Below are 11,086 nucleotides of genomic sequence, written 5' to 3'. Positions count from 1 at the left end.
ATGGATACCTCTTCTGCTTCGGAATGGTTTGACCCGGAAGCTTATGACCCGTCTGTATGCTTTTGTCTCTACAATGTTCTTGTCACGGTTGTGAGGGGCTCGATCACTTATCGAGTGGGAATTGGAAAGATCCACATCCATGCTTTCGATGAGGTTGCTGTTCGGGATCAGCTGGTTCGTTTGGGATAAAAGAGGTTGTCGTGGTGCAGGCATTGTGTTCATGTTTTGCAGATATAATGTTATGGATGCTCTGAGATTTTTAAAGTTCATTCGACACCGCAAAATGCGCAAGGACCACTTCAACGGAGAGTAGTGACGTCATTTGCGCCAACGCATTGCAGCTCGTGTTGCAAGCCAGCCCAGCCGTATTCGGCAACCTAAATCCTTTAGGCTCGCCGGTTTTCCCGGATGTTTTCACCTCCCGAAACCACACAAATTGAAGGCAATTGTTCTTCACGATCACGTTGTCCCGGTATGGCTGGATTCCAATCATCATCAGGTGATTTCACGCAGGAGTAACGCCTCAATATTGGTTTCTGTTGCTGAGCCCCAATCCTGTCATCATCAGGTCGCAGGAGAATCCACCTCGTATAGAGTCTGCTGATGTCACTTCTTGGCAGTATGCCTAAACGAAATAAAAGATCGCAACCCCTGTGCAACTTCGCTATGCGACACATCAGCACCTTCCAATTTCATCTACATCGACCATGGTTCCCTCTACCATTACCTCTCTGGCCCTCGGCTTCCTTGCTGCCATCCCAATGGCGCATGCAGCCGACTCTTCTCTTCACTACAGACTCCGTGCCCGAGTCACCGGGCCGAAGAACGGCACAACACCGCCAGTCGATGGCTGGCCTGTGGAGGTCCACCGACTAGGAGTCCCAACCCGTCTGCCGCCCGACTACATGTGGGGAGTCCTCATCAACACAACCTTCTGGGACAGCCGTGGCGGCGACGTCTTCTACACGCAGCCATTTGAGGATGGCAAAGCGCACATCAGGACCGATGCCCCCAACGCTGCCAACGAAGTGACTCCCTTCGGCATCACGGCGTTGGCCGGTTCGGACAAATACCCAATGGACGGCGTGGAGATGGCCGCCACACGATACATTACCACCCCGCCCGAGGACGTCCTAGATATCACCGTCGACGACAAGAACGTTCCGTTCTTGTACAAACCAGGAGTCGAGAAGGCGACGTTCGCTGCTTGCACCGGCCTCTACCAGGAATGGGCGACGTTGTACTGGATCGATGTTGGCAAATACGGGACCGATCCGATTCACAACACCGGCCCCGAATACCAGGATTGCGTCCAGGTTGAGCTCGTCCCTGAGTGCACATCCGATGGACCGAGCTATGACAGATTGGAGGAAAGGCCTTGCGTTGCGGATATAACGACGGTTTTGTGAGATGCATTACGAGATACGAAGGGTTCGGCACGATATAATGATACATACTGTCTATAATCTTAGTGTAGAATGAATCCATGGTTGATGATACGACCGCACGCTTAGTCAACTTTCAGCCCCCATCACAATTAATTATTGTGCAACATAGCATAATGAATCATAACGGAAGCTCCGAAGCCGGTCGGCTGTGCAAGGAAGGATTCAAGAGGATGATTTGGCGTCTTACAGGTTACGTAACCACCATTCCACCATTTACTGGATACTTAAAGGCGACAAGATCAGCCAAACAACGAAACAACACATGCCGTCAAACATGCGTTCGTTCATTTTCACCCTCGCGCAACTCGCGCCAATCGTCAGCGCTATTTCGCTATGGGACCCAACAGGGCCGTACCACGTCGGCTACACGCAGCACGTCTTCAACCACACCACCGCCATTGATCCCACGCCTAACCCCGGCATCCTGCTGTTAACCATCTACTACCCGACAACCCAAGCGCCATCCAGCCCGGCCCCCTACCTCGACGCCAAGGCCGCGCTTATCTACTCCCAAATCGCCGGCATAAGCAACACCTCGCTCCTGCGCCTCACCACGCCGCTCCAATTCCAGGCTCCCACCCTCCTCGGCACCCACCCCTCCTTCGGCAACGGCACCTCTCCCTACCCCACCATCATCTTCACCCCCGGCGCCGGCTCGCCCGTCGCCGGCTACACGGCGTACCTGAGCGAACTCGCGTCCCACGGCTACGCCGTCGTCGGCATCGACCACCCGGGCGAGATGCCGTACCTGCCGCTCCCCTACGGCGCGGCGCCCGTCGACGGCATCCAGAACATCCTGTCCCTGACCCAGGAGCAGTTCCGCCAGATGTACCGCTACCGCGTCGCCGACATCGCGGCTGTCCTGAACCCCGACGACGGAGGTCTCCTCCCGCAACTCATCGCGCAGTACGGCGCGCCGTTCAACACGTCGCACTACGCCCTCTTCGGCCACAGCATGGGCGGCGCCGCGTCCGCCGGCGCCATGATCGCGTCGCCTGGCGGCACCTTGTGGCGTGCTGGAGGTAACCTCGACGGCGCGTACCAGCACCTGCTCAAGGAGAATGCGACGACGCTGGAAGCCGACCCCAACGCGGCGAATCCGGACCTGCGCGCGCCGTTCCTCGAGCTGGCGAGCGAGGCAAGGTTTCGCGGGCTGGAGGACGCGGGGGGTGCGCCGAACGACACGACGTGGGTGACGTTTAACTCGAACCAGACGGGATGGCTGCGGGATGTGCAGGTCAATGGGACGGCGCATCTGGATTATACGGATTTTCCGTTGTGGTTCGATTTGCTGGGGGAGAGGGAGACTGCGGGGGGCTTGGCGGCGTTGGGGGGGTTGGGGGGGATAGCGGGGGCGAGGGTGACGGAGGTGGTGATGGGGTTGGTGAGGGGGTTTTTGGGGGAGTGGGTGGGGGGTGGGGACGGGGTCGAGGGGGTGGATGGTTTCATTGAGAGGACGGAGGAGGCGTTTGTTTTGGCGGAGAATTAAGCGGCTAGGATGGCTCGGACGCTTTATGCTTCCTTGAGTGTGTGGAGGCTCGAGTTTGGTTTGAGATGGATTTGTGTGATAGTGTGAATCATCTACTGATGGCTCTTCTGTATACTCATTACACTTGCGGTCTTAGAAGCATGCTGATAGCGGCAGATAAGAAACTTGTTCGACCTTTACTCTGACGAACTTCAAGCTTTCTTCATTATTCTTTCCCAGCTTTGTCATCATCCCTCTCGCCCGCTCATCAATTTCCTCCCTCTTATCAACGCCCAATTCGTCCTCTTCCCACCCGCTTACGCCATGAAACATCAGAGGTGTAACACTTGCCTTCCAGAAAAACGACATCCGGTGCTGGCGGCTGATCCACAAGCTCATAGCCAGAAACAATGCGCCAAGAACAGAGAGCAAACAAACGAAAACAATCCATGGCCAACGGACATGAACATAGATTTCTGGGGAAAATGCAGTGCCGTGATGGCAAGTAGCGTTTGGTCCAGATAGGGGATGGAGTGTTAAGGCGTCCGCAACTCTACCGATAATGGCTCCCAGGGGTCTCTGGTTGCTTCATCGAAGACATTCAGCCCATAGAGCGGCCGCGCCTCTTTATGGAAGTGCTGCCATTTTGACTAAATCAAGCCAGCAGCGACAGCTAGTCGCATTGAAGCTCTTCTTGCGGCAATGAAGGTCAATAGCATGGTGCTGGGTGACATGGTGGAACTCCAGTTTTTGAGCGGGTTGTTGTCGAGGTAGGGAGGAATGATGATCATACAGGACATACTAAGTACGGTCCCGCCGATTCCACAAAACCAACAGAATCTTTCTCTCTTTTTAAATAGAAACTTCACAGTGTCTTCATGCCTCTTTGTTGAATCGTCCGGATGGGAGCTCATCGGTAATGTGTTCTTGCTGGCAAAGGTAACCCAGATATTCTAGACTAAAACATGGATTCCGCTATCCATCCCAGCGCTTGCGTTAGCATCGCCGATAGACTAATAGACACTTGAAGTTCGGCTGATGCTGTCAAAGACACGGCTTCGCATTTCGCGGTCGAGGTACCAAGTCTTCGAAATCCCTTATAGATTGCTAATGCCGAGCCTTCGCATTATTATACGAGTTTGAAGAAGTTTAAATTAACCCCTCGCTCCCGCAAGGCCTCAGGAAGAAGTCTTGGATCCCATCCTTTGTCCAAAACTTCACCGGATTCATTCACAAATTGCGTCCAAAGCCTTTCCTTCTCATGCGACTTCCGGCTCCAGCCTTTCGGTAGCTCGCCAAGCCTTGGATCCTCCGGTTGTGTGACTCCAGTATCCCTATCGACGAAAGTAGAGAACCAAGGAGAAGACATGTCTCCGTCATGAACCGTCCTCCGCTCCCATCGGCCGGGTAAGGGGCCCAACAAAGCTTCGCCGTCCATTATGCCATCGCAATAAGCATCTCCTACAACCTCATGAAACTGGGAGGATGCAGGACGCAGAATGATGGCAGGGCCCCTGCCCAGAAAAACGGCAACGACATCTCCTACTTGCATTGTTTGGGGTCCTAGTCCCAGGCGACCATCCTCGGTAACGAATGTAGTCCTACCTACTAGAGAACTAGCAGCCCAGCTGAGAAAAGTAGTCTCTTTAGACCTAGATTCTGGCCAAGAGCCAGCGGTGTGTATTTCTGACAGGATCTGGTGGATGTAGTCTTTTGTCGGCAAGAGATCCTCTCGAGGAGGATTCCATTGTTCTGCCCAAGCACCCGACATTATCACTCGGCATATTGATTGAAACCGTTTACTGTCAGGGGGGGATTCGTCATGAGGAAGGTATTGCTCAATAATACTCTTCATGTCGAGCACAATGTCACCGCCACCTTGTATTGACGGGAATCCAGTAGGTCCAATTTCTCCCACTCGTGCCACTGAGAGTCCGAGCACTTCCAGCACGTCGCCTTTGATGGTGAAAACTGGATACCTCTCCACAGCAGCGTTGCAAAACTGGAAAGGAAGACGGATATCCGGTATCGCGAGGTTCGGCACCCACGACGGGGCTCCCTCGAGGCGTCGGTCGAGGCTGCAGGATTCCAAAATGGCCAAGTTTCCCAAACTGTTAGTCCACCGCACCACGGCGTCTTTGTACACCTCTGAAACAGTCTTGTTGTAGTCGGGCTCGATAGCCTCACCAACGTTCTCTTCCCCCAGCATTGAGAGAATAGCGAAGATTCTGTCTCGGGGATCGGTGCATTTGCAACTTGCTGTACGGCGAAGAAGATTAAGCGGTTCTCCAGTGGAGTAGGGATAGTATAGATCATGGATCGAATCGAGTCTTGAATTCAGTGGAATTCCGCTGGGAACGTCGGCAGGGAGTCTGGTGTGGATGAGCAAGATGGCATCTCGCACAGATTTCCAGGGTATCGACAAGGAGCCGCACATGACTACTGAGCCTGGCTGTGCTAGAAGGATCTCTTGGTGTATCCAGAGTCGCTCAAACCAGCTGGAACTGAAGAATTCTAGCAATGCCGATGCTTCCGACTCATCCGCCCGCAGAGGGATTGTCCAGGAAGCCCAAGATTTATCGGATGTGGTTGGGTGTACTTCGAAAAGCTTCCAATCAATGCGGACTTCGGAACTGGCGGTAGAGATGTACTTTAGCGCCAATGCCGTGCTCGATGACTCACAACCGAGCCACACGACTACTCGACGTGCCTTGGTGAAGATGTCGGCCATGCGTCTGACTTGGCTGCTTCGTTCATTCAAGTCGTCCTGGTTCACCGCGATCGCGTCAATCCAAATAGCACGCGCTTTATCCGGGTATCGGAGATATGGAAGTGCTGCTGCTAGATTCTGTGTAACCGACAGGCTACCCTCGTCACCGACCAGGGATTGGACTGTGATGTCGACAGGGTTTTCAGTGGATCCCCACGTATAGGAAAGTGCTTCAAACTCTGACGGGAATGGTCAGATTATGGCCGAGTCTAGTTGTGTTTTGAACTTGCCTGGTATGTCGCTTTTGTTGTCCGGCGCTTTCGGAAATCGAACATTCGAGAGAGAAATACGGATGGGTGAATCAAAGGGACCAGGGTGTAGCGAGAGCATTCTGATCTCTTCATTTGCCTCGTTCAAGGGGGGGTACTTGTAGCGCTTCATGTTGCCGCCACACAAGGTGTTTGGTGGTTGTTGCGATGATGTTGCAAGTTCAATTGTTGCCGCTCAAGCAGAAATTGAATAAAATTGTTAGTGCTTATTTTGTCGGCGTGGCATGTTTTGATTCGTTAATCATACGATGCTTTGCAAGAGCGGTTTATACGTGGGGTCCGACGTGACTCATGAATAAGCATCGTTGCTGATGAAAGAATTCGCCGGGTATCCCTTTCGTGTTCGTACGGACGTATTTGAGGAATATTAAAATCTCCAGTCTTACTTAACCTTAGATTACGTAGCGAGACGATGATATAAAATTCGTCAAAATCTATTTAGTAAACGTAGGATTTCCTCTTCTCAGAGGCCGGAATTATGTCGGACCCACGTATAAACCGCTCTTGCAAAGCATTTTCTAAAAATAATTAGGCGAGACGATTCGCGCGTAATCAGTCCCATCTCTGAAGTATCACAGGCTCAGGGCGCTGGATATGATTGTCCGCCTCCATCAGGCAACAGAGAAAACTACCGAGTCGTTGTACGTACAATTGCGAAGCGATTTGGAACCCCTTCATCCAAAAGTCGTTACGACATGCAAACTCCACTGAACTGACAGACATTTGATATCTCACAAGATGCACGGCGTAGTATATGGAAACGCTTCATATCGTCCTCGAATAGATGAACCCACAAGCACATACGAGATATGGTAGACAACTTCCAAACCCCCAACCCACTACAACCCCGCCGACAACGGCGACCTCAGCGCAACCGGCCAACACCCCTCCACCTCCCCACCCGTCACCTCCTCGCGCGTCGCCTGGTCCAGCAGCGTCTGCACCCCCGCATCTATCTCCTTCACGATAAACAGCTTATTCTCCGTCACCCCATCCGCCACAACATCGCACGCAACAAACCCGTAACTCCCACCGTCCGTATCCACCGGCATCAGCACTGCCCCATTCTCCCCACCACCGTCCCTCTCCACCACCCCACCACCACCATCAACACTAACCGGCACCCCCGCCACCGCCCGCGCATCAAACGCCGTCTCCCCCAGCTCCGCCAACCGGAACCTCGACACGCCCAGCGCCTCCATCGTCTCCGGGAAATACACAAACAACCGCCTACGCGCGTCCGCCGCCAGCGCGCCCTTGAACAGCGCGAAGGTTTTCCAGGCGAAGGCGTCGGCGGAGGGGGGGTCGGTCGTCAGGCCGACCGTGCCCGAGTCGTCGGCGGCGAGGAAGAAGTTGCCCGTGATATCGCGGATGAGGCTGTAGCTGAAGTCGGGTGGGGGGGAGGTGGAGGAGGAGTCTGGGGTTTGGTTGGCGGTGGCGAGGAGGGCAGTGATGATGGTGGTGAAGGAGGTGGAGGAGTCGGGGTCTGAGACGGGGACTGGGTCGAAGCCTGGGTCGTTGTCGGAGTCGGAAGAAGAGTCGGAGTCAGAAGAGGAGTCGGAGTCGGAAGAGGAGGAGGAGGAGTCAGAGTCGAGGAAGTCGTCGGGGGCGTCGTCGTCGTCGTCGTCCGGCGAGGTGGTCGGGCCCGATGGGGATGTGGATGAGGATGGGGAGGAGTCGGTGTCCAAGGGGGCCGGGGTCGATGAGGATGATGAGGACGACGGTGAGAGTGAGGCGAGGTTGCCGTTGCCGGGGCCTAGGACGACGCCGCCGTTGCTTCCAGGGAGCCAGCTGGGCTTCGTGGTCGACTGTGGCTTGTTGTTGGCGGCGTTCATGAGGGAGGAGAGAATGGAGTTGAAGACGGCGCTGTTGACGGTGCTTGGGTCAGCGGATGAGGCGCCGCCGCTACCACCACCCCGGATGGCCCCGCCGTTGCTGCCGGGCAGCCAGTTGGGCCTTCTGGTCTGCTGCGCGGGCGTGCGGATGAAGGTGGTGATATCGTTGTCGACGTCGTTATTGCTGGTGGGGGTTGGGTCGACGAGGGAGGCGTCGTCGCCGGCTTGCGGGGAGGCAGCTCTGCGGACGATCCCGTGCGGCTTGGGTATCGACGCGGCTTTCTGCGCTTGCCTCTTCGCCTCTTCGTGGAGCGCTTTGATCTTGTCGGCTCTGGACAAGGGGGCAGATGCCGCCTCAGCCACCTTCTTGCCGATGACCAGCGGCTCGATCTTGCTATCAACCTGGACCACTGCACCGGTCCCTGGCAGCACAGGGGGCGCCTTCTTATCCAAGACGATCTGTACAGCTTTGGCGGTGTCTCCCGTCGCTGCTGCAGCAGATGCTGCGTCGACCTTAGACTTGTCGGCGGCGGCCTCTGCCTGGGCCTGAGCAGCACTCGCGGACGCAGCAGCAGCGGCGCTGGATTGACCGGCTTGGGAAGCCTTGGCCGCCTTTGCCTCCTCCAGGCGAGCGATCGCTAGGGCTCGAAATTGTGCCCTCTCCAGCTGCTCGATTCCTGGGGCGCTTAATCTGTCGTTCAGAGTCGGCGGCTTCTTCGGCGGTGCCTGTGAAGCTTTCCATAGTTGGTATTCTCGTTCGGTTTCCTGGCGGACGGCTATCTCGAATATGAGATCCTGCGTGGTGGCGAAATTTTTCGGGTCCAGTGGCGGCAGGCCCTGCACTGGGGGCACACCCTGCTGCGGGCTGCGCGGCACGATCGTGGTTCGGTCGTCGCCGCCGTCCTCCGACTCCCCCTCGTCGTCGTTAAGGTTAAGGTTAGCGTCAGCGTCGTCGCATGGTGGTTGTAAGCAATATCTGGATGTGGTGTCGAACCGTTGTCCGCCGATGATGATGGTTGGTGGAAGGTCGTCGTCGTCAAAATCGTTCATGTTGTAGGACGAAAGTCCCGGAGCAAAGTCTTGGAGCGCGGCGGGAAACGAGTCGTCGGAGAAGTCGTAGTATCCGAAGTACTCGTCCAGGTACTCGTCGAACCAGAACCCGCTGGCAAACTCGGGAAGAAAATCAACTGGTGGTGTTTCCAGCGGCTCGTCACTCGGTCCGGTAGGTGGGGCAGTCGTGGTGGCAGAGCCCGGGATCCTGCGCGTGGATCCTGGGAGCACTGCATAGGCCGTTTGCCCCCCGGGGCCATAGTAGTACTCTTCATAGTACTGGTATTCATTGTAGTAGTTGATTTCGTATGGGGGTTCAAAGTCAACGTGCTTCGTCATAACCTTGGTCTTCAATCGGCCATTGTGTTGCGGAACATTGGGTACGTTGGGCCCGGGAAGAGCGACGCCCAGAACACCGCCCGCAAGAGGAATCAGTGGCAGCAGACAATGCATGGCTGCGAAATTTGAAAAACAGAAGGATCAACGAGAACTGGAAGCTGGAAAATGCTGCTGCTCATCGGAGTGCAAGAAATACGTTTATTACAACCAGCGCTGGTCTGATTTCGAACTGGATGCGATTGAGCAAAGTGTCTAATCTAAGAGAAAAAATGAAAAGCGTTGCAGGGGCTTCATAGAAGCTATTCCTATTCTGCACCAATGAATGATGGAAGCAGGAGTAATTCGGTTGTGAATGTCGTCACTCCCCAACAATCCTTGGCTGAGGTTGTGCTAGAAGCTCTCAACAAGGAGTCGACCTTGACATGCCCACAAGAATATTTAGCCTCTGTCCAATCTTGAAGTACGGAGTGTGTGAGATTTCACTAAGACTGCACTGCAAGCGTGCCACTGAAAGTCAGTAGAAATAAGGGTTGTTAAGTTGTTAACAGAAACATGTTCAATTGGTCAACCATAATTTGTTCCCAAATTCCAGTTTCGAAGTTCGCCTAACGTGCATTCCGAAGGCCACGTGCATTAGCGGGGTTGGAAAGGCATGAAGAAAATAAGATATGCAGCACACGGAAACAGACGAGCTCGACTTCGCATTGAGCTATCATTATCGTCCATGCTGAAATATCCCTATGCAGAGGCATCGTGGAATGAAATGGAACCGGCATGGGAAGATCACTGCTTTAAGCAAACTCAGACATTCAAATGCCGGATTTGCTATAGCATGGAATGGCACGTGGGGTCCTGCCGCCAATTTTCCCCCACTATTTCACCTGAGAAAGCCGAAAACTGTTCTAGGGTGGAAATATGCACACTGCAGTTGCGCAGCGGCTTGACCGGCAGTTCTCAAAACATAGGATTTGCTCGGCGTGCGGCAACGATGAGTCTGGGATTTATTTAGCCTCAAGCATCAAGTCCTTGCTACTGATATAATCTATCTCACCTGTGGCTCCCTCCATGATCCGTATCATCTTAATTCAGTGTTAGCCCTCGAAGATTGGCATGAAGTAACTCCGCTAACTCTGCATTGAAAAAAGCATATATTTGAATCTGTTCTTGCTGCAGCACGTATTTCCGTTTACAATTACATTTACCTTGAAAACGGGACTCGCTTGCCACAGAGGTGTTGGTACCTCTTCTCCAGTCTTTGCCGGCGTAAAGAGGTATCCTGCGTATGTCATGATTATGTACATGACCAGTAAACACTCTGTCAGGGATTCAGATTTGACTACTGGACTTCATTTTCCAACCAGACTAGCCAATGTGCGGGAGGTATTGTAACCATTGTACAACTTGGAAAGCCGCCTCAGGTAGATAAACAAGATGAACAAAACACTCCACGAGTAAGAAAACTCGGAAGAGCGCCTGTATGAGCAGAATGAGACATGAAAAACAGACAGCGAAGAATGCGCAGGTGGTTTGAAACGGGGCCCGTCCATTACGGTCGCCCAAAGACTTCCGAAGCTCGTCCTGTATAGTTTTCCTGTTTTGTCCAGGTTCCAAGCGAAGCAGACCGTGAAAGTTTTTGTATGTTTCCGAAGATAGCCAGTTCCAAAGAAATTTTTCGCAGAGTATGTAGCAAATTACAATCTGTGGGCCTGTAAGCGTGACGCTCACTGCAGCTATTCGCCACAGAATTCTTTCGAGTTGAGAGGGGAAAGCAACATTCCAAGCCAGAAGATGCAGTCCGCCGTACAAAAGACTGAAGAATCCGATGGCTGAGCAGTCAGCAAGACCGTCGATATTCTCGCGTGGATTATTTAAGAACTCGCCCTTCACGGAGCTGAAGACTTCCCTAT

General features: G+C 53.8%; 3 protein-coding genes across 3 annotated transcripts; 2 read left to right on the top strand and 1 right to left on the bottom strand.

Moving 5' to 3' along the window:
- Positions 1-707: 707 nt before the first annotated feature.
- LTHEOB_11422 (uncharacterized protein) lies at positions 708-1,409 on the top strand (the record flags this gene model as incomplete). Its single annotated transcript, XM_035508177.1, has 1 exon — positions 708-1,409. One exon carries the CDS (start codon positions 708-710, stop codon positions 1,407-1,409), a length of 702 nt encoding a protein of 233 aa, XP_035366499.1.
- Positions 1,410-1,722: 313 nt separating this feature from the next.
- LTHEOB_11421 (PAF acetylhydrolase family protein) lies at positions 1,723-2,937 on the top strand (the record flags this gene model as incomplete). Its single annotated transcript, XM_035508176.1, has 1 exon — positions 1,723-2,937. The coding sequence occupies one exon, from the start codon at positions 1,723-1,725 to the stop codon at positions 2,935-2,937; it is 1,215 nt and encodes a 404-aa protein (XP_035366498.1).
- Positions 2,938-6,794: 3,857 nt separating this feature from the next.
- LTHEOB_11420 (hemagglutinin) lies at positions 6,795-9,293 on the bottom strand (the record flags this gene model as incomplete). Its single annotated transcript, XM_035508175.1, has 1 exon — positions 6,795-9,293. One exon carries the CDS (start codon positions 9,291-9,293, stop codon positions 6,795-6,797), a length of 2,499 nt encoding a protein of 832 aa, XP_035366497.1.
- Positions 9,294-11,086: the final 1,793 nt, after the last annotated feature.

Source organism: Lasiodiplodia theobromae (genome assembly GCF_012971845.1).
Source record: "Lasiodiplodia theobromae strain AM2As chromosome Unknown scaffold_48, whole genome shotgun sequence".
NCBI classification, from domain to species: domain Eukaryota; kingdom Fungi; phylum Ascomycota; class Dothideomycetes; order Botryosphaeriales; family Botryosphaeriaceae; genus Lasiodiplodia; species Lasiodiplodia theobromae.
The sequence above is the reverse complement of the archived record's forward strand: the minus strand, read 5'-3'. Positions and strand labels throughout refer to the sequence as shown.